This window comes from Rhagoletis pomonella, unplaced genomic scaffold (assembly GCF_013731165.1).
Source record: "Rhagoletis pomonella isolate Grant_MI unplaced genomic scaffold, Rhpom_1.0 Rhpom_scaffold_00007, whole genome shotgun sequence".
Lineage (NCBI taxonomy): Eukaryota > Metazoa > Arthropoda > Insecta > Diptera > Tephritidae > Rhagoletis > Rhagoletis pomonella.
In genome coordinates, this window is record NW_023458561.1 from 3,493,233 (window position 1) to 3,518,658 (window position 25,426).

At 36.0% G+C, this 25,426-nt stretch overlaps 1 protein-coding gene across 1 annotated transcript in view; it reads left to right on the forward strand.

The window, feature by feature from the left end:
• The window catches only part of LOC118742255 (ryanodine receptor), a gene marked incomplete at its 3' end in the record, with an annotated part of 525,243 nt that overhangs the window by 272,804 nt on the left and 227,013 nt on the right, over window positions 1-25,426 (forward strand). The window contains 1 exon segment of the mRNA XM_036474193.1: window positions 5,769-5,868. Within this exon segment, the coding sequence (XP_036330086.1) occupies window positions 5,769-5,868 (100 nt within the window).

Here is a 25,426-nt window from a genome sequence, read left to right on the forward strand (position 1 = left end):
CCACCATACCACAGCTTCTAAGCATGCTAGTACTTAAGTAATTAAGTGTGTGACCAATCTGAAGTTAACATGTTAAAAGGGGGGTAACAATGTTATCCCTTATATGTATCTGTATCAGGTAATATGGTTCCATGATGACCAAGTTCCTCAGCCATTCCTTTAATGTCGCCATGATCGTACGACCAGGGATCCAGAGAATGATATTTTGTGTATGAAGTGAATGCTTAATTCATTAGTTGTTCATCTCTAGCTTGGAATACATACGCAGTTCAATGTCCATTCTTCCGTTGAAGGGAGATAGGTCATGAACTTGGTATTTGTAGTAGGGATACCAAAAAACATCGATGAATCGAAAATATCCATGTTTTGCTTCGATGCATCGAAAATTTTCCACTCGCCAAACATCGCTTTGCCTTAAATTCAAAGAAAGTAAGATACAGTTTTATAGCTCATAAGGTGTTAGTATAATAAAGAATTGCACGCTTCAACTGCTTTGATTTTTAATATTTTTTCCTTTGCTGCTTTGCGTTTTGTTATAATAAAATTTTATGAGCTATAAAACTTCATACCCAAAAATGTTCTAAAGACTCATATTAAAAAGTTCAAAATATTTATGAAAATTTGTTGAATTTTTCTAAATTTTGTATAATGTTTGAAACATTGTTTTACATGATTTTGGTTAAAGTATGACCAATATTTTTGTAAAAAAAATAATAAAAGATGTTGACTTGAAAAACGTTATGAATCTTTTAATAAAAAAACTCAACACGTGGATGTTTGTTTGAGTCACCATAATATATAAGTACATCAAAATGAAAGTTTGTTAAATTGTTTTAAATTGGTTTTGCTTTGTTTCCATATTAGTGTAAAACTCTATGCGTATCGATGCATTGATATACGCCCACCGATGCATCTTCAAATATCGATGTATTTTTGCCACTAACATCCCTAATTGGTAGTGCGTATAAGAGGGATGTAGTAGATTGTAGGGAATCCATTAAGCTCAGATAGTTCCGTGCCAAATTTCTGGCAAATATTTAGAGCCATCTGAAAAAGTTTTTTCTAAAAGCGGTCGCCCCTCGGCAGGCAACGGTAAAATTCCGAGTGTATTAAGCCATGAAAAACAGCTTCTCATAAAAATTCAATCGCCGTTGGGAGTCAGTGTAAAACTGTAGCTCCCTCCTCTTTGTGTTACAACATCAAGGCTCATACCACAAATCGGAGGAGAAGCTTGGCAAAAAACTAACATATTGTATAAGCGCTAATCAATTATTATTGTTATTAGAAGCGCCTGAAGAAATTTGCCTTCGTGATATCAGTAGAGAAGCCAACCGTTGGACCTTGCCTATTTTCTTCACGCTTATCTTTTTCTTGAGAGCATCCCTTCATACTACTACTCCGTAGCAAAGAATTATTATTATCACCGCCAAGCCAAGTCCTTCTCCACGTGGTCTTTCCACGCAGTGGGGGCCTCCCTCTTCCTCTGCTACCACCAGCGGGTTCCGAGTAGAATACTTTTTGAGCTGCAACGTCGGAGTCCATTCGAACGATGTGGCCCAGCCGGCGGAGCCGTGGTACTATGTCAATATAATTATAAAGCTCATACAGCTCATCATTTCATCGTCTGCGGTACTCGCCCTCACCAACGCGTAAAGGCCCAAGAGTCGCCTCATCGGATGTTGTCATTGTCCATGCTTCTGCCCCATATACCAACACGGGCATTATTAGTGACTTCCCAGCAAGAACAGTGACGGTCACTTTCCTAATAACATGACCGTCACGCGTGCCCATTAAGTTCGGCACGTTTTGCTATCACATTCTTAATAGTGAATCAAAAATGCTCCCAGAAGTTTTATGTAAGTGTGATTTTTCAAACCAAATAGTTTGCCTGTTTGCTCATATGTGAAAAGATTAGCTTGACTACTTACTCATATGCGAAAGATACCTCGCAATAAAAAACAATAGATGGCACTCCAATCAAAAATTATATGTGTGTTAGTAACAGCATAAAATTTGCGTTTGTGTTGGAGTTTCGGTCACGCTGGTTTTGCTGGGTTATAGAGTGTGGTTTTCGTACTTGAATTGCCTACTCAGTTCAAAGTAGCACTTGTTGGCAAGAGTTATTCTGCGTTGGATTTCCATGCTGATATTATTGTCGGTGTTAATGCTATTTCCCAAGTAACCGAAATTCTCTAGTTTCTCGAAATTATTATTGCCAACAGTGACGTAGATGCCAAGGATCGATTGTGCTGACTGTTTGTTTGATGACAGGGGATACTTTGTCTTGTCTTCGTAGGGTTGAAAAGTGTTCCCTTCATAATTAAAATACGTTCTGGACATAGCTAACTAGGTCGCCATTGTTGTTCTTACAGGAGTTCGCCCTGGTCTTGAAACCCTCCGTAAGTCGCCGCACTCACGTATTTCGCCATCTCTCTTCTTATTGCTACAAATACCTCTTACTTCTCTCGTCAGTTCCTTATGGCGGTCCCACATAGTACGCGTTGCGCCCGCTCGCAGCGTGGCCCTGTAGGCGGTATGCGAACACTTCTCATCGTACCAGTGGTTCTTTCTGGCTCACTGAAATCTGAATACTTCTGGCCAGAATTAAGCTTAGATATTAACCCTTTTAAGTCCACAATTATGTTACACCAGGATATATTTCATGGAGGGGGACAAGTGTCGTCCATGAAAAAAAGTAGCAGTTGGGATGTTTTGGAATTTACTCCCAGTTAAGTTTGCTGAACCAAAGCGAGATATTATTAAGTAGTGCGGCGAGGCTACTATTCTGCCATCTCTTGCTATCTCTTTTAACAAGCTGTAAGTCGAGAGTAGAGGTGATAGCAAAACGTTGGGTTTGGTATGCGAAGAGTTAACCTCTTTGGAGTTAATTACAACTATTATCATCTTTTGTTATATAGGCGGGGCTGATATCAGCTCGATAAATTATTTTCAAATTTGACATCATAAGGTCTAATGCTTTCTTAACCCTGGAAGGTCATCGTTATTTTTATAACGCAAAGGTCATCCTTCGTCGATTCGACGACGGCATTTCTAAAAGGCATTATTAAATTAACTTGTGTATCACAATGCTCAAAAATTATTATTTTCACATTATTTTGTTTATATTTTTTCTAAATAAAACAATATCAAGTATTTTTTCTTTAGTCTTTTGATTGTTATTCAAGATTTCACAGCTCTGATTCATTTGGCACAAAACATTAATTAGAAAATATAAAAAATAAATAACTTAAAGTACATATAATTCATTTAAAGTATTTTTTTCTTAAAACTAAAAAAGGAAAAAATTTTCAGATAAGACAGTTCTCATTATGTGCAAGAGGCGCAAAGCTTTATTTTATGCTCTCCACAGAGACTTTTTTGGCATTTTGCACAGGATGATTTGTTAAGCGTCGCTTAGAAGGGGGCCAAATTGCGCAATTTTTTTTTTCGTCGATATAACTTTTGGTTGCATTCATCGTGTGTTATAACTGCACAAGTAAAATATATAAACAAATAAAAAAAAACTTAAGAAAATGACATTGAAAACATGAACGTAAAACATACACAAAGTTCATCCTTCGTCGTTTCGACTACGCACATTTAAAAAATAAGTACTTACACGAAGCGCATGAATCAAAGTAACCGCACACATCAACAGCACAACACCGTCTAGCGCTGTACGAAAAATTAGCACTATTTATACAAACAAAGGAAAACAGCGATAACGGTAAAATAAAAACTCGCGTCGTCGAAACGACGAACCATGACCTTCCTGGGTTAAGGTCGATAGGGAGGATGCCATCGACCTCAGGTAACTTCTAGGGGTAAAAGCTGCAAATAGTTTCCTGAATGCTGCCATCAGAAGTAGTACCAAGTGCCGTTTCCTTTAAGCTGGTAGCTAGGTATGCTTAGGTTTTTCCAAAGCATTTTGGTGCTGAGCTGCTTTCTATCACTTGACAGAATGTTTCCCACGGGGAAAGTTTTGCAGAAATAACTGGAAATTTAAATCTGCGTTGGCTGCTTTAACATTTGGTACATTTATTTTAGAATTTCATCCCTAATTCCTTGCGAGGGTTTATTATTTCGTGTGATCAGCATGGTGGTGCTTTTTCACCTTCATTTTAGTACATGCTGCTGTCGCTGCTTTTCGAGTGCTGAGTATTGCAATTGCGAGTTCGCAAGATCGTCGGAGGAAAATATCTGATGAGGCAGCGCTTAAACACCTCCCAGTTTTTTCGCCTGCGGCTTATGAACGCTCCAGGCAAACTTATGTAAATATTACACATATTTAAAATAAACGCACACGTGATTGGAGAAAGGCCTTGCTTATTAACGATTTTTTTGGAAAGTTAAAAAAGTAAGATTGTCCTCAACATTGCATACTCTAAAATTTTAGCTAAACAAAAACTCAGAAGTCATTCATCTTGATCGTTTGTGTTTGAGCTGCCCCAAATGTGATCATGTGCATTCCCATCAGAACTAATGAACGCAAATTCAAATAAGGTGGTAGCGGCAGCACAAGTACGAAAAAAAACTACTCTAACAAATTATACGCACAATGGCAATAAGAATACGACAAGTGTACAACAAACACCACTTTTTCTGAATTTGTCTTTGATTCAATGATCAAAGGAACGTCAAAAGTTTTCGCCTCGATTGCCGCCTTTGATATCAGTGCTGGCTGAGGTAGCATGTCATGGACCGTGCAGCTTTGGAAAATACAAGTTTTACCTTTATCTGTTGTGTCTATCACTTGGTAGCCTTTGCTTTACAAACCGCAAACATGATCTGAGATTCTGCCCAGGCCATGGAGCTGCCTTGCTTTTCTGTCATATCTTCCTGCCTGATATCTTTCAACCTCCCTTCCAGAGGCTCGTATCGCTTTGAAAGAGGGGATTGGCGTTCAGCTAGAGGGGTGGACACCAAGACCTACCGCTGTGGCCATATGACTCGATTCCACCAACATCGAAGCTGACGAGTGGCAATCCAAGCAGTCATATCAAGTTATCCTTTTTGTTTATAGTAAGCTAAATCCCTAGTGCGTAGGTTTAGGTCACCATTTAAGCCCCATCCCACGACAAGGAGACGAACATGATGCAGTTGTTGGTTGGTTGTTAGAAAGGTCGCCTGGGTACATTCCCAGGACCCACCCAATTAGTGCTGAAAGCATCTTTTTGATACGCTTTCTCTGGGACCCCTGATTTTATCTGCTTTCATAATTCGTTGGGTTCGTCAAACCATTTGGATTTTCCGATGAATCTATTTAGGTTAGTAATGGTAAATTTAGAAATTTTTTGGTCATGAGCTCTCCGTCTAATACTTACATACTCTGTTCCGGTTGACATGGCACATTCCATATAAGTATGTAAATTTAAAAAGTATTTGGTTTCTCCTGTAAATTTCCAAATTTGTCAAATAGGGTGTTTTGCATTGATGGTGACACTATAATAAACTTGCGTTCACAATATATATCTCTGTATATATATATATATATACACAGATATATATATATATGTATTTGTCTTACCAAAACCAAGTGATTCAAGTAAATACAGTTAAAGGCTAAAAGAGGTAATACAATATATCGACTATAGGCCCAGTTTAGTGACTATGTTTGATCCATGAATGTCAGACATTAAGTATAATAAGTTAATAAATCTGCCAAGGTATTTCATTTAAACTTTTTAATTCTATGTTTATTCCATCGTCCTCATCTGCACACTTGTGTGTGTGTGCATATAAATCTGTGTATATTAAAAAAATTTTAGGTTACTAAGATGCACGGTGGATCCGTGGAACACTTCGGTGTTCGGTATGAGGCAGGTGACGTTATTGGTTGTTTTATCGATGTCATGGAGCGAACCATCAGTAAGGATTAAAAGCAAGATGTTAATAATATCTATATAAGTGTTTATTATTCGCTGGTTTGTTCATTAATTACATTTATTACAACATTCAACTGAACTTTAATACAACACATACATATAAAATAATGAAACCATCTTACGGTCATATATTTAAAATAACTAGCGATCATAAGATACATATAAGATGCATACGTATAAGCAGATATAAAAGTAAAACAAAAGACATGTGTATTTCGATTATTGTTTTGTTTAAGAGCTTTTTCTGTGCATATTTGCTTAACCAAGTATTTCTGTTCAACTACTTTTAATAAATTAGGAGGAAAAAGTTTCCGGTGGCACCTGTGAATCTTTTGGTAAACAATGCGGGCCTGGTGATATTGTCGGCGTGTTCTTAGATCTCGCCGATCATACAATCAGTAAGAAATAAAATTGTTTGTCCGTGCCCTACTTTTGGTATTTACTAAAAACTTTTTTTATTTTATATAATATATTCCTTTTGACAATCCTTTACATAACTGTATAATTATACAGGCATTCCATTTTGTTCATACACCGTAATCTAGGGAATGAGATATTTAAAAATTGGCAAAGAAACCCTGGCTTTTTATCAGCGACCGGAACTCCTTGCTGCCCTTGCTTTACAAACACAATACACACTTTTGTACTATAATGCAAACATAATTGTGTTTATACAAATAATATCGAATTTTTGAGTTACATAGCTCAGCTTTAAATAATCGAAGTTAACAGAAAAAGATTTTAAAATAAGAATACAGAGATCCTTAGTCGGTTTGTATACTTAAACCAACTTCCTTTCATTATTCGAGCTTTATAATTTAATTTATTTATAAATTTAAAAAGTTTTAAAGGTAACCAACTATCCTTTAGTTCCGTGCGCAAAAGTGGAAGGCTTTTGACTGCCATCCACCTGGGAGTGGCCAAAAGTGATTCTTGTGCGTCCGGTTCAAATCCAACTCACAACGTCCGGATATTTACATCCACGTATTCGCGTGCGCTGGGTTGGGGCCCCGCCACGTTAAAACCCCGCCTAATGAAAAAGTTCAGAAAGCCTCGGATGATAAACGACTATGATTTGAGGGTATCATAATAGATTGGCGCTTAATCATATGTTAGAGTTTGGCCGAGCTTCTCCTCCGATTTTTGGCGTGCGCCTTGATGTTGTGACACAGGGGGGACGGACCTACAGTTTTACGCCGACTCCGAACGGCGATTGTATTTTTATGAGAAGCTGTTTTTAATGGCAGAAATACACTCGGAGGTTTGCCATTGCCTGCCGAGGAGCGACCGCTGGTAAGAAAAAACTGTTTTCTTAATTTTTTTTTGCGATGTTGCTTTGGCCAGCGCTTGAACCCAGGCCCTGCAGAGTGGAAGCGCGCACTGCTTACCACTACACCATATCAGCCAATATTTGAGGGTATGCACCTTGAATATCCGGATTCTTAATGGGGAAGGTGCCTCTGCACGGCTGGTTGATGTCCTCGGGAAGACAAAAGCTGACCACCGCCATCCAAGAAATGCGATAGACGGAGCCAGGCAAGGTAAGCGTGAAGCCCTACGGGGTCTGCTACAGCTGCCACGTAAAAGAAGGCAAATTCGATGTTGGATTCGTCGTAGGAAAGAGACCCCGTCACCGAGTACTAGCGTTCAACCCGGTGGACGAACGTCTAGCCACAATCCGCATCAAAACGAGATTCTTCAACATCTCGCTCATCTGGGCCCATGCTCCGACGGAAAAGGAGGGCGAGACGTCCAAGGACGAGACGTCCAAGGATCTCTTCTATGAGCCCCTGACACGTGCTCGGCCCAAATATGCAAGGAAAGCTGCAATCACAACGGACCTCCAATTTATTCGCCACTCGACTCACACACCTGCTCTCTGAGAGCTCTCTTCACCAATCAAAAATACGCGAGAAGTGGGACCACATTTCCCCATCAATAAGTACCGCCGCCGAAGAAGTAGTAGGATTTCATCGAGCCTGAAAGAACAATTGGTATAAGAAGGAAGGTTAAAAAAGCGCAGAGAAAAAAGACGCCGCCTATTGGACTACGCTGCGATCGGGCGCAACGCGAGCCATGTGGGACCGTTATAGGGAACTAAAGAAAGAAGCGAGACGTATTTGCCGCAACAAGATAAGAGAGACGCCGAAATACCTGAGTACGAAGAGATTGAGATGCCGACAGGAAAAACGCCCGAAAATTGTATCAGAGAGTTAGGCGACTTGCGGAAGGTTTCAAGGCCAGGGCGAACTCCTGTACGAACAACCATGGACACTTAGAGACTAATAACCAGAACGTACTTAAATTATGGAGGGAACACTTTTCCACACTATTGAATGGTGGAAGCACTGGAAGTAGTGGAGAAGACGAACCAGAGCCCCCAGCCCCAGAGCTGATGGCCTGTCAGCCGAGCTATTCAAGCAAGGAGCTGATGAGGTGCGTGCATCAATATGGTCAGATGAACGCATGCCCGACGACTAGATTTTATGTTTGCTCTACCCAATCCACAAGAGAAGCGAACCCGCCATTTGCGACCATCTACCGCGGGTTCAGCCTTTTAAGCATAGGTTACAAGGTCTTTTCGAGTGTATTGTAAGTGATTGGACCTTATCAGTATGACTTTAGGCCTGGAAAATCCACCATAGATCACGTATTCACAATAAGCTAAATCTTGGAAAGGCCCGCGATTATAAAATCGAAACACACAATCTAAGTGTCGGATACAAAGCCGCTTTCGACAGCACGAAGAGAAGTTGTCTTTATGCCGCGATGTCTGAATTTGGTATACCCGCGAATCTAAACGGCTGTGTAAAATTACATTGAGCAATACCAACAGCTCCGTCAGAATTGGGAAGGATCTCCGTGTCGTTTCAGAAAAGCTGATTCCCTTTCGTGTGATTCCTTTAATCTGATGTTGGTGAAGACAATAAGGGCCACAGAACTGAACCGCTCAGGCGCAATACTTTACAACAGCGTACAATTTCTGGCGTATACCGACGGAATCGATATTATCGGTAAAAACAAGAGCTACGTCTATTCTGCGTTCTCGGGATTAGCGAATGGGTCTGGTGGTAAACGGTCATCACAGAAACAGTCAGAGCATACGCGTCTTGGCACACAGGTCACTGTTAACGGTTACAAGTTTGAAAAGTAGACGACGTTTATTTGGGAACCAGCATTGACAGCAATAATAATGCTGGTGTATGGCGCGCAGTCATGAACATTAAAAACATCTGATGAAGCGGCTCTTAGAATTTTCGAGAGAAAAATTCTGCGAAATTACGCGTTTGTGAGTGCGAATACCGCAGACGATTTTATGATGAGCTGTATGAGCTTTACAACGTTATAGACATAGTGCAGCGGCATTCCTATTGCGTATAGTGAATTAACGAAGGAAAACTATGAAATTACGAGAAAAGTTTTTTATGTTAAGAGCATCAGTGGAAAGTTACATATGTGTGTCGCTTTTTTACCAGGACTCCAATTTGGAAAATTAGTCACAATGGATAAAAAGAGTCGCCTCTAAGAGCTTTTGGTACCAATTGAGAGTATTCTCATAAAATTTTCTTTAAGACGATCGCAAAACAAAAGATTTTTTGTTGTGTTTGCGACATATATTTCCTGAGTTGAGCGAAAGCGAATTGGAAGAAGGAAGGAAGGGAAGAATGATCTATTAAAAAAAATTTATATCATTGCAAAGGTGTTCTCAATAATCCTTATATAAGACGGCTGATAAAGATCGGCGAATTTGACAGAGCTTTAAATAAAGATGGGAGAAAAGCATGGAATGTAATCAAAGCAAAATTTCCTCGAAAGAAGTCGATCCGAAAACTTTCGTTTTAAAGTTACAGTTGTTTAAGTAATTGGGTATGAAAATTTTTTTCTAGAAAATATGTATATGAATATGAGTTCTATGTGTACATTACTTGGAAATATTTAGTAAACAGAATCAGATGAACATGACGAAAGGTCCCATCAAACACTAATGCCTACGGATAAACGATACAAGGGGAAAGAATTGGACGCCTTGAGCGCAGATGCCTGTTGGATTATTTTTGTGAAATATTCTTCTGAAGGCAACACTGGGAATGATTCTGAAATATTAGAGAATTCAGAATCAGGACCGGAGTCTGAAACCAAGTGCGAATCAAACTGGAATGAAATAGAGAAATTTTAACAGCGACCTGAATAGAAATGTTCACTGTTGGAAAACAATTCGTAGTATTTCCTCGAAAACAATGTACATATCAACGAAATTTTTAATTAAAATTTTAAAACTGGGAATAAAACTTCTATTTATAATAAATTTATTTGAAAATATCTCTCTTACTCGAGCTTAACTGGAAAAACGCCTTTGGGAATGAGTTTAGGATTCATATAGAACCACTATTAAATTTCCCAGGAAGAAAATTTTTGTTGCACAGTGTAACTTCCTCCTGCCAAAAGATCTAACGCCTCGTGAGCAAATGTACCAGAAGCAGAAACGTTAGACCAAAATTTTCAGAACATCTAGCTGAGTCAATTTAGTCGAGCCAGACAGTATGTTTGTGCGTTTAGTCCAAAAGTTTACGAGATATTCGACTGAAATGTAGTAAGCGGGTATATTTTTATAATGTGTTAATCATTTATTGGAACCGGAAAAAGCAGATATATGGGGCATTCCAACGTCACGGATGGATATTTTTAACTAATTTTTAATTTCTTTTTAACCGTTAATGTGCCAAATTTCATAATGTTATCACTTTAAGTCAGATATCAGATTATTACGAAACTAATAAAGTATAAAACTTAATTATATACATAATTAAAACAATGGGAAGCTTATGTATTTACAAGTTACATAGGTTAATAAAAAATACAAATTTTGCTGTAACGACATCCATTTTGTTAGAAGTTAACAACTTCTCACCATAAATATATTTTGATATTAAGTCAGCACCGTTTTAAAGCACATGAGTGTTAGTTTTTTTGGATGATTATTATTTACATTGTCACCTTCAATACACGAGAAATGCTTTGTCAGCTTGATGAGAAAATACTGTATCAGAGATAGTCGCCTACGGATGCATTTAACAGTACAGTAAAAACAGAGAAATTAGTGAAAAATAAATCGATAAAAATCGGTTTCTAAAGAATTATGCTACATGCTTTACTGTTGTCACATATTTAAACGCGATCAATGTAATTTATTTTCAATGTAATGTATTTTATAGTCTTCACTAAAATTGCCCTTATGTACATATATTAGAGTTCCCATGGAATTTTTTGTTTTAAGACCCTACCCCCTACTTTCCTTCCTTTTTATGAGAAATATTATTGCCTATTTTTATAGATTTCTTTTAAATCATTTAGAGGATGCGACGTACCATTTTAGGTCAGAAAGTACGGTTTTTTTGATTTATCAGTTCTTGAATGACTAGTTGTCATGCAATTTTAAAGATCGAACATGTTGTGTAGAGCTGTAAAACTATCGATTGTACTATTGATAATATCGAATGGTTATATTTTTTTACACTATCGAATGGTCATTAGCCACTATCGAAAGTCTTCGTTTGAGCAAATATATTTATTTGGGGTATTAACAGCGGTATCGTAAGTGTCGTAATGTCGTATGTCGTAAACTTTAAACGACAAAAAAATTAATTAAGAGGGTTCGTAAAGTACCATAAAATTCATATTATGCACTTTCGCAGTGTTAAAAAGTAGTTGGTTTTAGTTTCAAGTTCTCTAAACATCTATTTAAGCTTTTAAAGTTTACGACATACAAAAATACGGCACTTACGACACCGTTGTGAATCCCTCAATAGTTTATATTATATGTACTACCTAGTATACATTTTTTTATATTTGAAAATGGGAATTTGATACATTGATTTGCTTACACGTCACTATTTTTTACCTATTACTGGGTTTTACACGGTTCAAGTAATGAATTCAACTCTGCTTGCTAGTGGAAGAGAGGGGTTGAGAAGAAAAGGGAAGAGTACGTATGCATCTGTACCATCAAGTGGTTTCAAGTTTCGTGCTTTGCTTTTGACATTTTCGCAAATAGAAAACACAACAGAGAATGAACCAGAATTACTTTAAAGTACTTGAATCATGTAAATCGGGTGTAATTAAATATGAAAAAACTAGTTTGAATATGATTCTGCGTCGATGGAAGAAACTATTCATATAAGCCAGGGTTAGTCAAATTTCGGAGATTCTTGTATCGAAGGGAAAGGACGAAGTTACTGAAAATCGCTATATAACAATTAGCTAATTCTTCAGGAACTAAACAAAACTAAAAAGTTTATCTAAATAGCTTCGTCAATGCATTTTAAAATTATCCGATATTATCGATAGTTTCATTGCAAACTATCGAAAACATCGAATCTGATGACTATCGATAGTTTTACAGCAATAATGTTGTGAGAAAAATATGTATAGGCCTTTACAATGGTGTACAATAATCTATTGGTAGACTTGGATTGTCGGGATTTTTCATCGGGCAAATTAAAAAAAAAAACATTTCTTCTTACCAATTTAAGTTTTGACCGTCAATTATTTCCACAATTTCAATGTATGTCATACTATCTAAAATTAAATCTATTTTCAAATAAACTGATACCATTTTTATTGCAATCGCATAAAAATTGTCGAAGTTAGGCAACTTTTCCTAAATACGACGTGGAGTTTATATTGTTTCTGAGATACGCATTTATCATATAAGTAGGCGGTGTGCTACCCCTAAAATTTCTTGAAAAAACACTTTTTTGCTAAAGAGCAATTGTTAATATTAATTTTAAACAAATATTGATTAATTGATGGTGTGTCTAACTGCTCAAAAAATCTGAAAGTCCGGTACATACAAAATATAAATTCTAGACCGTATTTATGAAAAGTTGTCTAACTTCGACAATTTTTATGCGATTGCAATAAATGTAGTATCAGTGTATTTGAAAATAGATTTAATTTTAGATAGGACTATATATTTTGAAATTGTGGAAATGGGTGAGGTCAAAACTTAAAAAACTAAGATAAAATGTCTTCTTTTTTTTATTTGCCCGATGAAATACCCCGACAATCTAAGTCTGACAATAGATTATTATACATAATTTTAAAGGCCTATAAATCCTCTCTCACAACATGTTCGACCTTTAAAATTGAATGAAAATTAGTCATTCAAAAACGGATAAATCTACAAAACCGTACTTTCCGACCTAGAATGACACGCCGCGACTTCTAAATGATTTTTAAAAAATCGATAAAAATGTATTTCTCATAAAAAGGAAGGAAATAAGAGGATAAGGTCGTGAAATTTCAAGAAAAAAATTCGATGGGAACCCTAATGTATAGCAATGCAATCAATGAATATACGTTCGACATACTTAACGCTCGTATTGTTTAAGCGACTTGTGCATTTCCCGCATAAACCAAGTGCAGCGAACACACACACGCACTTGTATTGCACTCCCGCCCAAAACCAAGTGCAGCGAACAAACACTCGCACTTGTGTTTAAAAGTAATTCGCTCGTTCTTAATTGGGTATGCATTTTTATATGCAATTCTCAAATATCTCTTCGCTGAACTTAGTAAAGTGATAAGTCGCTGGCATTTTCAGCCATGGTCAACGCTAAACCAGCTTGGCTATCACACGATGCTTTAAGCATTACTCTCACTCCACCCCCGGAGTATTTTTGGTATGGTAGTAAGCTACGGCTTACAAGCCACACTGGGGATCTGCATGAATGCATCCCTGAATAAATCCCAGCTCTTTGCACAGCAGCCTACGGTAGCTAGAGCACGACATCTCCAATGGAGTCCCCCAATCGAAACATGGTAAAAGGGTCACATCTTGCGCTACCGCCTCATTAGCCTGCCCGCATATCTCACTCTCTCTCTCGCATAGCAGGCATATGGAGTGCGTGGTTGGCTTGATGTGCACCCAGTGCACGGACTTCGAAAAAATTAATAGTGGTAGATTTTACATACAAAAAATGGTAGAAGCTGGTAGATTTAAAAAAAACAAAAAAAAAACAATATTAGATACATTTTACTCGTATAGGATAAAACATGGCGAATTCATAAAATACGGTGTTACCAGAGCAGCTAGATTTTCACCTCGGTGGTTCCCAGTGGTGTATTTGTTGTAATTCTTACTTGTGCGTAAAATTTGTTAGTATAATTTATATTTTACAATTTGAATTGAAAAAGCGAACTCACCACCGAATTCTCAAAATTGCTTTGACTCGGTCCCTATATTAATTTAAAAGGAGGGAGGCTCAAACAATTATTTTCCGTCAGAGTTAACGTATCATTTCTATTTAAGGTGTGTTCGATGATAAAATAAATACATATGTTTATTTAAATATCTCTCCTTTCTTTCTGGAAACTATTGGTAAATTTTTAGGCTTTGTTTGTAAAAATGGTAGAAAATATTATATAGCTAGAAAGTTGGTACATCTACCAATAAACTGGTAAAGTCCGTGCACTGTGTGCACCTATACACCATGCGGGCTCATTGAGCTCGATACATAACCTACCTCCTCTACTACTCTAACTCGACCACAACTCTAAACCTGGTCTCCCGCTCTCCCTCAGGTAAACACGTATCTATACTTTTTTGCAGTATAAAATTTTTTTTTATTCCAGAAACAGGTACTGTGATTTTTTTCAAAACACTATTTTTGTTACCTAAATTTTTTAATGCACAGAAGTAGTATAAACTTAAGGGTCGTTGACACAAAACGATATTGTGTATGTATGATACATATGTATGTATACTGTAATGTGAAAAAAGAGGGACATGTCATTTCGACCAGTTTTGACTATTTCTCTTTCGTTTGTTTAATGTTTATGAAGTTTTTATTAAAGTCGAGTTAATTATATACTTCCATATAAATCCAAATTTTAAGCTTTGCGGAGAAATTGAAAAAAAATCAGAACCAAAAACTATGAATTAAAAGTTTAAAAAAATTCCAGCTATGCAGTTTAAATCCTGGCCCATTAAATTCTGCTAATAATGTGCAAGTTTCAAAAGGCTGAGAATCTGTGTTAATTTTTGATAATTTTTTTTTTTGACGACGGTGAACAGTTTTTCGACTATATGAAGGTGGAGATAATAGCTAACCTGCACCGAGTTCGCTGAAACTTGACATGAGCTCTAGTTTAACTAAGGAATAGAGAATTATGAAATTTGGTAAAGATGGGACAATTGCCACGTCCTCCACTCTTGTAGGCGGAAACATTAAATTTCATCTGACTTCGATGAAATTTAGTTTGTACTCTCTCTTTAATTTTTTATTTTTTTATTATTGGCGGCCGCTATGGTGTACTAGTAAGAAGTGCGCGCTTCCACTCCGCAGGGCCTGGGTTCAAGCCCTGGTCAAAGCAACATCAAAAAAGGTATTTTCTTAACAGCGGTCGCCCCTCGGCAGGCAACGGCAAAACTCCGCGTGTATTTCTGCCATGAAAAACAGCTTCTCATAAAAATACAATCGCATTTCGTAGTGTAGTTCCTTCCCCTTGTGCACATTAGGTCAAATGATTCAATTGGCTGTGCGAAAGTCCAATTTCGTAAACGCAGAGTTACATTTTTTTTGTTACCATTCTGTCGGGAATACTCCAAAATAAGAGAAACTTCACTTTGTTTCTGTAAAATAAAAATCACCGTTAGACAGCAAACTACCAAAGTTACACTTTCAAAACGTTATTGACACGTTGTTTGCGCAACGCTCGAATAAATAAAGGTAAATTTTTAATGGAAAACAAATATATAAGAACCTATGTCCTAATTTAAAGAATAGTGACTTTTTAGTGTTTGTTTGCGAAACAAACTGATTTATTTGCATAACCTCCAAAAATTTTCTGATTTATTTCCAGCTTTCACAATTTTGTTAACTTTCGGCAAACAAAATGGAAATGGAAATGGATAAACCGGGATGCAATGCGTTGATTTTATTTTACTTAAGCCGCCGTTTTCAAGAAAAACTGTTTTTTTCAAAAGGGGAGATGTTTGTAGTTTGGCTGCTTGAATGTTCAAAAGAAGAAAGACTTTCTTCGGTTGTAAACCATGTTGAAAAACAAATTTGGTGCTGTTGATATGTGCGAAAGTTTCATGAAACTCTTAGAAGAAAAAACGCGTCTTTTTTTATAATTAATTACCAAACAAAGGCGAAAATTATGGAATTATTATCACGTTTCTTACTGATGAAGTTGTTTCAGAAATTAAAAAGCCAACTGTGTCGACCAGCAGCCGGATTCTATCTTTGACTATCGCTAAAACATGCTAAAATTCGAATGCTAACATTTTATCGGAATTTTCGGCTATCTTCAAAAATCGCGGTTCTGTCCTCCCTTTCTCTAAAAATAGCTTAGCCTAAATTTTAATATTTTACCCGGCCGCAAGTGGCGCTGTACAACAACAGCAGCTGTCAAAATTTGCTTGCATTTTAATGGTGGTAAATAGTTCGTTTTAATGGTGATAAATAGTGAAAATGGAAGTATGTGATAGCAGAAAAAAATAGCAGCCTCACTTTAGATTACATTTCATCTCCTGTAGCGTAGCCATGGCAGCCTTCGCAAAAAGGCAAATCCTACAGCTTTGAACATTCGAATATTTATATTTGAATATTTGTATTCTTTTCCGGAAGTTTTGGTAAATGTGTCACAAAGCAGCATTAGCATTCAGAATATAAATAATGTCGGTGGACAATTTGGGAAAAATAAATACTTAAGTGAAAATGAAGTGTTTTATGAAGACTAACTGCTTTAGGAATCTCTCCTCAAGGCATATCAGCGAGACATGTAGTAAATATATATATATAGATATTTTTTAATTACGGGATTTCGAGAACTCCATAATTAATCCCCAGAAGAAACCATTTATGTACATATGACCATACTTATTTTATTATGTAGCTCGTTTTAAGGGGGTGGGGGTTGAGTATGGTAAGAAAATAACTTGTTTCAAAACCAAGCTAATTGGACAATATTTTCGAGAACTACCTAGACAAATATACTAATAACATAACATGAAAAAAGTCTGTTTTACGAAAGCCAAGCCATATTTTTACATTTTATTTATTGACTTTACACTTTTTTAACGGTTTCCATCCTTTTACATTAAAATAATGCTATATTTTAGGTGAAATTAATATCGCCCAAAAAAGTAATCATTTGACCTAATGTGTTGTGTGCCAATATCAAGGCGCACGCCAAAAATCGGGGGAGAAGTTCATCCAAACACTAACATATCGCACACCGTCTTCAAAATAGTCACAACTCAAAGTTTGCCATTTTTGAGATTATGCGTTAAAAATGTAAACAGAGCTTTTATTTCAGAAAAAGCTGGAGCAAATTTTTGTTATAATATGTTAAAAAAAACCTAAGGTAATTTCTCCCTTGCCCATATGATTATCATGTGCTAAGAAATAGTTGTTCGCATTTTCTGTCAAACGTACTATTTTGAGTTGTGACTCTTTTCAAAGACGGTGTGCGATATGTTAAATATAAAATATGGGGAAGATCACTATAACGTCTGCAACTCGCAAAAAGTGTGGGCCATGTGATGGAGTTTTGATTAATTTTTGTTTCTTGCTTTCCACTCTCAGAAAACAAAGGCTTAACTTAAAAATTAAATGGGTATAAATATTCTCTTTCCTCGCAATGTTCAATGTAATTTTTCCATTTTTCGAAAAATTCTTTTCGAGAAATTACGCAAAAAGAAGCTGAAAACCGAAAATTAAGAGAATCGAAAATTCGTTCCCACGACAGTCGGGTCTACGTAACCGGAACGACCCAGATTTATATCTGGCCAAGGACTGTCACTCCAGCAACACTCCCCAAAATCTCTGGGGAATCTGTATGCTGTTACAACAACAACAACAACAGAATCGAAAATTAAACCTACATAAAATTCTTTAAAACCTGTGTCACACTCACTTTTTTTTACTAATAACACTGTACAACAGGCCAAAAATCCCCAACGGTTTCTAAGGCTCCGCTGAATCCGAATCTGAAGTCAGAATTTTCGTGTCACCCTAGGTTTTCTGTAGAGTACGTGGTTTATTCAGAAAGCGGCATTTGTAGAAAAAATAGTTTGTATTATTTTCAAAATCATTGAACAAATGTAACTAAAGGTTTTTGGGGTCTAGGAATCATAATATAATATTTATTTTTAGATATGACCGCATACAGATGTCACTATAGTACAAAAAATGATGATCGTCATAAATTTTTTTTGAGCTGATCGCACTTTAGATCTATGTGCGCGATATATTAAGTAACAAATAGTAAGGATGGGGCTTTATTAGGTCATCTAAAAAGTAAATTTGTAGAGGGGTATCTAAATATTTTGGTTCCAGCGCCGCCTATGTTTTGGGTCCGTTTTTTTTCGCCTTTCTAGAGACCCATATGGTGTATGGGGAAATGAAATAAGTAGGTTTGAAAATGTGTTCTTAAATGTGTTCACAAAAAAGTTTTTTTAATGAAGTTATAGTAATTTTATTCACATTCATTGATGAATTAAACCAAGTTATTAGAGAAGGGCTCCAGGCTCCATAAGCTGAATAAAAATACCGCAAACGTCTGGTGTGGAGCTCCACTCTTATATTAAACCGGTTTTGAGCAATAGTAACGGAAACTATCGATGGCTCGGACTATCGATAATACATACAGTTAAAAAGTGTTTTATTTCAAAATCTTTCGGTTTTTTTAAGTAATATTACGAAATACAGTAAGACTTACAAGCAATAGTACTCAGTTTATTACTTGTAATACTGCAAATTATTACCCTCACTAATATCAACATGGTAATATTAATTATAGCTCTTATATTCATCTATTGCTTACTAAATATCCTAATTTTTACTAATCCTCGCCGCATTCTGCTTAGCAACTTTATGATATTATTTGAATGATTAATAAGGCAGTCTGCACACGGATCGTATAGCCTTAGACGCGTATTAGATGCTACATACGAAAGTTATACGCTTTGATGCCGCACACGTGCATTTAAATGGAGGGCTGTATACGAGTCGTCAGCTTCACGAATTCGTCAAAGCAAGCTAGCTGCAAATCGCTTAACGTACAGCAGTGTTGGTCGCTATACGTACGTACGTTTAGAAAAGATAAAGAAGTTTGTTTACAATTTTCCATGTGCGCGCATGCATTTTATGCAAAAAAAAGCGATAAAACAATAAAATTTGTGCAAATTTATTTATTTATTTATTTAAGAAATGAGGTTGTACCTGTAAGACTCAGTCTTTTGTAGTACATCAACAGCTTTCAATTACAAAATTAAAACGCAAAATCGTCTGATACAGACTTATCTTAAATCTAACGTAAAAATATAATAGCAATAATTTAAATACAAACAGTTATCTTAAATTTAAAAATAAAATTAAAATTAAAATTAAATAAAAGTAAGATTAAATTGTAGTCATTTAATAGTCACTCATTGCAGTTGGGAAACCCAAAAAGAAAAACAAAAAAAAAACAAAAAAAAAAGATGGAGAAATAAATAGAGAAAAGAGAACTGTTAAATTGCAATCACATTTATCGCACAGAGGTGAAATACTTGTGTAGTACTTTCTTATAGTTGCTCCTATTCAACGCAGCTTTGATAGTATCAGGAATGGAATTTCACAGCCTCACAGCATTAACAAAAAAATAGCCGAGATGAGGGCAAATAGGAAAATTTAGGGATAATCAGATTTTGATGCCTACAAGACTTAGGTAATTCTAACTTCTCGTGAAGATATTTCGGTGTTTTGAATTGTATGAGCTTATAAATATATGTATATACAGTTTCTGGCCGAAAGATATTCAAAAATGCTGCATCAAAGAATTTTGTTTTTCCAGAAAGAGATGTGGTCATATATTTTGAGGCCATAAACGTAACGCGTAACATTATTGAACGCAACATCAATTTTGTGATATGAAGTAGAATCAAGTTTACTATACACAAGCTCAGAGTACGTAATGTGTGGTACAATGAGATGAATGGCTAGCTTTCTTCTAGTCTCTAAAGGCGTGAATGAAGCTGACATTCTCAATCTACGTAAAACAAAATATACATTACTAACAACTTTATTAATATGGTCAGAGCAGCTCAACATAGAGTTAACAACGAAGCCTAAGTTTCTAACTTTGTCAGTAAACGTAAGGACACTATTACCAACAAAAATTTTTGGAATATCCTCAACATGTACAACATTGTTACTAATGGGTAACACATATAACTTCGCAGCATTTACGCAAAGACAATTATCACGGGACCATTGCGATATTGCAGACAAGTCACTATTTATTTTATAACACAAATCTTCAACAAGACCGACACGGCTAGACAAATACAATTGAATGTCGTCAGCATAGGCATAGACATTAACATACTGACAAACAGAAAATACATCATTGACAAAAAGACTAAACAAAAGGGGACCAAGCACGGAGCCTTGCGGCACACCGGAGGCAACAATACAAGATTTTGATGACGCAGATTTGCACATCACCTTTTGATTTCTTCCCTCAAGGTAGCTGGTCATAAGTTTAACAGAACTATCGGAGAATCCAAAGTAATATTTAAGCTTTGTACAAAGCAGGGCATAATTTACTAAATCAAACGCCTTAGTAAAATCAAGAAGGCAGAGAAGAGTTAAGTCACCTTTGTCAAACTGTATTCTTATGGCGTCAAATATTTGCAACATTGCTGTAGAGCAGCTATGCTTTGGTCTAAATCCTGACTGCAACGGAGATAAAAGCTTATTTTCTTGAACGAATGATGAAATTTGCTCTGCCATCAAAGACTCACACACTTTTGAGAATACTGGCAAAATGCTTATTGGCCTGTAGTCACTAGGTTCAGAGGCGGTATTCTTTTTAGCGACAGGAATAATCACAGCTTTTTTTCACTCCGTTGGAAAACACGAAGTTGTGAAGCAGTGATTGATTATATGTGTGAGAGTTCCTAGAATGAATGGCAGCACAAGTTTCACAAACTTCAAGGATATACCATCCTCACCAATAGCATTAGACTTGACGCTCATAATTGACTTCATAACTTCTGCTTCTGTAACTCCATTAAATTGAAACTTTTCTCTCAGTGCAAAATGGCTATTGAAGTTTTGAGTTAGAGAACTGTCGCCGCTTTTGCAGGCACCAATAAAATATTCATTTAGAATGTTAGGGTCAATTTTACACTCAGTTTTATGTTTTCCATGCACATTAAGGTTTCCCAAATTGCGCCATAAGTCTTTTGATGGTAGTGATGGGTTCAACTATATATAAATAATATAAAAATAACTAAAAAATTAATTAAAGAAAAAATAGTTTTGCATCACTTAACATTTTTTGCCTGATACCTTGACGCGTTGAAGTTGCTTCGTGTGCCGATCTTGAGGCGTAGAGGAATCGTTGCTGCATAAAAAATTTTATACGCGTCCAAAGCTATACGAACCGTGTGATACTGTCTAATTCTGAAAAAGGATTGCATCGCATGACGCCTACGTAGTATTACACACGCGTATTTTCTGTTGCCAAAAAATTTGACGGGCAAGAATCGGGAAAACCAAAAAATAGGCTGGACGTCACCGTAACTTGCGTAAATTTTAATAGAATCTTAAAGTCGATCAATGAAGTATTCAATTACTTTCACGGAGAGAATTTTTTTTTCTTAAACCAAAGTAGAAACAAAAAAAATGAGGCTTGTTTTTAAAATTAGAAATACATATGTATGTACATATATTCTTATTATCAAGAAAATCAAAGAAAATATTTGTTTATTTTCAATATAAACAAAAAAATATTTTCTTGATTGAGTCTTGTTTTAGACTGAAATAATTAAGAAAGCGTTTGTTTAAATCAAGTAAATTTTTCTAGGTTCAATATTAATCAACAAAAAAATATTTATTTTTTTCAAGGATTAACATATTTTAGTTTTTAATAATAATAATAATAATATATTTTCGCTTACACAATATGTTATGTGCTGAATTGAAATATTTAGTAAATTTTAGAAAACGTTTTCTTGATTAATTAAATATTTTTTCAAACGGTTCTTTTCAATAGGTTTTGTTATTATTGACAAACAAGAAACCCATTTATCTTATTATTTTTTTTAATTCAGGAAAACTGAACCAAATTTGAATACTGCACGAACTATTTACTATTCTACGATAATGAAAACATCTATCCAACTTTAAGTAAAAGACCTCTGTGTTGTATTTTACTATCGGAACAAATACAATTACAATTTAATAAAAGGATAACCTGGAGCAATTCGACGAGAATATACATGCATATATAGCACATCCTAAAGAAAATGTTTATATTGCTTTTTTATTGGAAAAATTTCCTTATTCCAAAAGAAATGTAAGCAGATTGTATGTAATGTAATGTAATGTATTTATTATTTTTATAACACTATTGTTTACCATAAGTCGATGTGCTGCATGAGACACTAGTCTCACTTGCATAAAATAAACATATAAATAAATACAAATACAAATACAAATATTAAGCATATACGTTTTAGAAGGTCTCTCCATCACCTGAGAAAAATGTTATTAGCTTAGGGCCTTCATTAAAACTTATTACAGTATAAGAAGTGTTCCATCAGCTCAACTCTTCAAGGCAAGAAGAGTAAAATGGGTTTCACATGCATGACAATTACAGTCGGTTGCTTCATTCAGATAGCTGTATACAGCCAGTCAATACCGTCTGTGATGCAACGTTCTGAGTTATCACCAAAGGTTCTCTTAAGATACCTCTGGGAATGGAGGCTGTAATCGACGGCACATTGGCACTGCATCAAAAGAAATACCAGGTGTTATAGCGAATTTCCCATTCATCACACGGCAAACACACTAAAGAGAAAATGTGGGAGTACATTTTCCAAGCTCTTGGTTGTGAATACAGCTCGGTTAATAAAATGTCCAACCAATCGATTAGCTAACCTTCATCAAAAAAATAATCAAATACTCCCAATCAAGCGACCGTTTGCCTCCAATTCTACTCATAGGCCATTTGCCGTTTGCCTTCTATGAACTAAAGATAAAATTCTACTTTTCGACCAGGTGTTTTCTTTCAAAGTAATATTTGATGTCTTGGTTTATGTATGTACATATGCACATTAGCCTGCATCACTCCCCATACAAAAAACGGTACTGTTTTTCCATTGGAATTAAAAAATCTATTATATTTTGAGACTTTCCTCTAAATATTTTGGAACAATATTAAGATATACGTGAGCCGGACCGATTTGAAAATACCAAAAATTTAATTTTTTATGAATAAAAATAGTTTTTTAAAGTATTTTTTGAGAAAAAAATTACCTCAGATGAAAAAACAGTTTAAGCTTAAAAAACTTGTATAAGAAATATTAAAAAAAAAAATTCTAAGAAATCGTAAATAGACTTGTAAGTAGGGAATCCAATCCCGCAAATGCGGGATCCCGCGCTATTTTTTCGGGATCATAAATGAGGGATTTCACATGCGGGTTCCGCGGGATTTGCGGGACTGAAGAAAAATATTTAAAAGGCGGATGCGAGTTGTGAACGTGCTCGCCAAAGTGTTCGTCGTGAATTTTATAACCCAGAAGAGAATTTCAGGAGTTAAAAGCCCTTCCGAAAGGCACAAGAAGTGTTCGACTGCCTCTCTTGAGCCAAAGTCATCGGAACTACTACACCAACGGACCAGTGTCCTGTGCACACTGCAGTAAGTTACTAGGTATCTTCTTTGCTCATTCCTAAGAGAGCTTTGGTCTAAGGGGATCGTAGGACACCCAGAACTGCCGGGTAATCCTGTAAGATCCTGGACGGTTCCACCTCTGCTTAGCCTTCGAGTGATAAATTTCGGTAATTATTGCTTTAATCTCCCTGAGCGAAGCGCCCATGTCCACCGCGTGGGACACATTCAGTGCGGAGCCGCACCTTACTAGTTCGTCCGCTGCCACGTTTTCGTAAATGTCCCTATGTGCCAGCCTCAAAAAAGGGTAATTTCGTATTGATCAGGGATCTCCTACAGTCTTCCACTAGTTGAGATTTAGCAGAGGTAGAAGAGAGTACCTGAATGACCGCTTGCCTATCTGGGAAGATAATCAGATGAATATTTAAGAAAAAATTATAGGGATTTTTTTTGCTAAGAGATTTCGCACTAAATTTAAATGGTTTCAAATATACTAAAATATGCAAAAACAGATATTTTTTGCAAAATCGTGCATTTACTGCAAAATATGCAAAAATATGCACTAACGATTAAATGCCATTTTAAAGGAAATTTCATGATTCGTAAAGATAACCTAACCATTTCGATTTGAACATGCCCAACAAAAATATGCATTTGCATGAGATTCCGAACCCTACTCATTACTCTGGTTCAATTAGAGGCACACATTCAGCTCTGGTGTAATTTTCAAGAGTATGTTGTATAGAATATTTTACTTTAACGCCCTTTTCAAATATCAAACCGTAAAAAATTATATTCAACAATTTTTATTGAGCTCGAGGCCATTTTTTATGAAAATTTATTGTAAAAAAGCAACAATAATTTGAAAAAAAAAAATGGTAGAAGTGATAGCTATTTCGGAAATCACCACATTTCCTCATCAGACTTCTTTCAGTAGGATTCGAACCGACGATCCCACTGACTCAGCCTACGCACTGTGCTAAGTTCGCCTTGTTAATTCTTGCTGCTTATTTCCACCATTTCACATGCTAAGCCAACTACAATCAAGCGCAGCTATTCCGATGCAATTCACTTGATCATGTGGTTGTTGGTTTTGTTGGTTTTTGTTAATATTTCTATTACTAGAATTTAAACATTCTTTTTAGCTGTGCTCGTTCTTAAGTTATTTGTTTTTGTTATTTCATGGCCTTATAACAATTATATTCAACAATTTTTATTGAGCTCGAGGCCGTTTTTTAATAAAAATTTATTGTGGAAAAGCAACAATAATTTGAAAAAAAAATGGTAGAAGTGATAGCTATTTCGGAAATCACCACACGACCACCATCAGACTTCTTTCAGTAGGATTCGGACCGACAATCCCACTGACTCAGCCAGTTGCCTACGCACTGTGCTAAGTTCGCCTGGTTAATTATTGTTGCTTATTTCCACTATTTCACATGCTAAGCCAACTACCATCAAGCGCAGCTATACCGCTGCAATTCACTTGATCATGTGGTTGTTGGGTTTGTTGTTTTTTTTTAATATTTCTGTTATTAGAATGTTTAACTTTTTAGGTGTGCTCCTCCTTTAGTTATTTGTTTTTGTTATTTTATGGCCTTATAGCAATTATATTCAACATGTTTTATTGAGCTCGAGGCCGTTTTTTAATGAAAATTTATTGTGGAAAAGCAACAATAATTTGAAAAAAGAAATGGTAGAAGTGATAGCTATTTCGGAAATCACCACATTTCCTCATCTGACTTCTTTCAGTAGAATTCGAACCGACGATCCCACTGACTCAGCCTGTTGCCTACGCACTGTGCTAAGTTCGCCTTGTTAATTCTAGTTGCTTATTTCCACTATTTCACATGCTAAGCCAACTACAATCA